Source organism: Penaeus monodon, chromosome 8 (assembly GCF_015228065.2).
Source record: "Penaeus monodon isolate SGIC_2016 chromosome 8, NSTDA_Pmon_1, whole genome shotgun sequence".
NCBI lineage: Eukaryota > Metazoa > Arthropoda > Malacostraca > Decapoda > Penaeidae > Penaeus > Penaeus monodon.
In genome coordinates this window covers 38,955,192-38,957,691 of record NC_051393.1, presented here as the reverse complement: position 1 = coordinate 38,957,691, position 2,500 = coordinate 38,955,192, and the positions used below count along the sequence as shown (strand labels likewise).

At 18.4% G+C, this 2,500-nt stretch overlaps 1 protein-coding gene across 1 annotated transcript in view; it reads right to left on the bottom strand.

The window, feature by feature from the left end:
- LOC119576353 (glycoprotein-N-acetylgalactosamine 3-beta-galactosyltransferase 1-like) overlaps nucleotides 1-2,500 on the bottom strand; it is a 13,004-nt gene that overhangs the window by 8,780 nt on the left and 1,724 nt on the right. The window contains exon 3 of the mRNA XM_037924003.1: nucleotides 2,275-2,330. Within this exon, the coding sequence (XP_037779931.1) occupies nucleotides 2,275-2,330 (56 nt within the window). The remainder of the gene's footprint in view (nucleotides 1-2,274; nucleotides 2,331-2,500) is intronic.

Sequence of the window (2,500 nt, the reverse complement as noted above, 5' to 3'; positions counted from 1 at the left end):
AATGATAATGATAATAATAATAATAACAATAACAGTAATAATAATGGAAATAATAAGAATGAGAATTAGATAAGAATAATAGCAATGATAATGATAATGATAAAAATAATAATGATGATGATGATACTACAACTACTACTACTACTACTACTACAAATATTAATAATAATAATAATAATAATAATAATAATAATAATAATAATAATAATAATGATAACAGTGGGAATAATGGATAAGATAATAATAATTATTATTATTATTATAATAATTAATATTATTATTACTATTATCATCATCATTGTTATTATCATTATTACCAATATTAGTAGCAGTGTCTTTATCATTATTATTATCATTATAATTATTATTATTTTCATTTTTATTATCATTATTATTAGTATTATAATAACGATAATAATAACAATAATAATAATAATAATAATAATAATAATAATAATAATAATAATAATAATAATAATAATAATAATAATAATATAATAATAAGAGGAAGAAGAAGAAGAAGAAGAAGAAGAAGAAGAAGAGCAATAATTGTAATAATTATATGATAATAATAACACTGATAACGATAATGATAATAATAACGACAATAGTAATAATGATAAAAATAACCACAACAAAAACAGTAATAATAATAATAATAATAAAATAATAATAATAATAATAATAATAATAATAATAATAATAATAGTAATAATAATAATAATAATAATAATAATAATAATAATTAAGACAATGACAAAAATGATAACAATATTAAGAAATAATCGTAGTAGTAATACTGAAAATAATAATGTTGATACTACTAATAATATTAGTAATAATTACCTTTATTATTATCAATAACAATAATAGCTATATTAATGATGACAGCATAATGATGATGATGATAATAATAATAATAATAATAATAATAATAATAATAATAATAATAATAATAATAATAATAATAATAATAATAATAATAATAATAATAATAATGATAATAATAATAATAATAATAATAATAATAATAATAATAATAATAGTAATAATAATAATAATAATAATAATAATAGCAGTAATTATAATAATAATGATAATGGTATTAATAATAATAATAATAATGATGATAATAATAATAATAATAATAATAATAATAATAATAATAATGATAATAATAACATTATCAACATTGTTATCATTGTTATTAGTAGTAGTACCATTGTTATGTCATTCTTCTTCTTCTTCTTCTTCTTCTCCTTCTTCTTACTATTACTCCTACTACTACTGCTATTGCTACTACTATTACTACTACTACTACTACGACTTTCATTACAATTGATATAACAATTTTATCATTATAATATTAACACTTTTATAACATTAACAATTATCATTTTTATTGTCATCATAATTATTATATGATTTTTTTAATTACTATTAATGTGATGATGATGATGAGGAGGATTATAATAATAATAATAACGATAATAATAGTATTAATGATAATGATAATACTAATGATAATAAAAGATAATATTTATCATATTATATTTATAATTATAATGATTATGATAATAATAATAATGATGATAATAGTAATATTGATAATATTAATAAAATAATAATAATAATAATAATAATAATAATAATAATAACAATAATAATAATAATGATAATAATAATGATAATAATGATAATAATAATAATAATAATAATAATAATAATAATAATAATAATAAATAGGGAGGGTGATGATGATGATGATGATAATCATTATGATAATAATATAATGGTAATGACAAAATAATAAGAATAAGAATAAGAATAAGAATAAGAATAAGAATAAGAATAAGAATAAGAATAATAGTAATAATAATAAGAAGAAGAATAACAACAACAACAACAACATTAACTATAATAATAACAATAGTGATAATGGTAATGATAGCAATAAGAAGACGAAGAACAACAACAACAACGACAACAATAATATTATCAATAATCATAATCAAAATGATGATGATGATGATCATGATGATGATCATGATGATGATAATGATGATCATGATCATGATCATGATCATGATGATTATGATCATGATCATGATGATTATGATCATGATCATGATGATGATCATGATGATCATAATGATCATGATGATGATGATCATGATGATCATGATAATAATGATAGTAATAGCTGTGATAACATCATCAGCAACAATAATGATTATAACAAAAATGGCCATTTCCATTTTTAAATCGTTTTACCATTCACTGGAACCAGTTTTTCAGACCACACTTCGACTGTAGTTCTCGCCTGAGAGCTGTAGAAAAGAAAGCATCTCCTTTCACATTCTGAATGTAAGCATTTATGTGTGGGATGTATGTGTAACAGGCATGTTAAGTATGTGTGACAGGCATGTGCATAACTTACGTCGATTGTATTTCAGTGGCAATGGATAAGATGTTTAGAACAACGCCTTATGTTTATCAT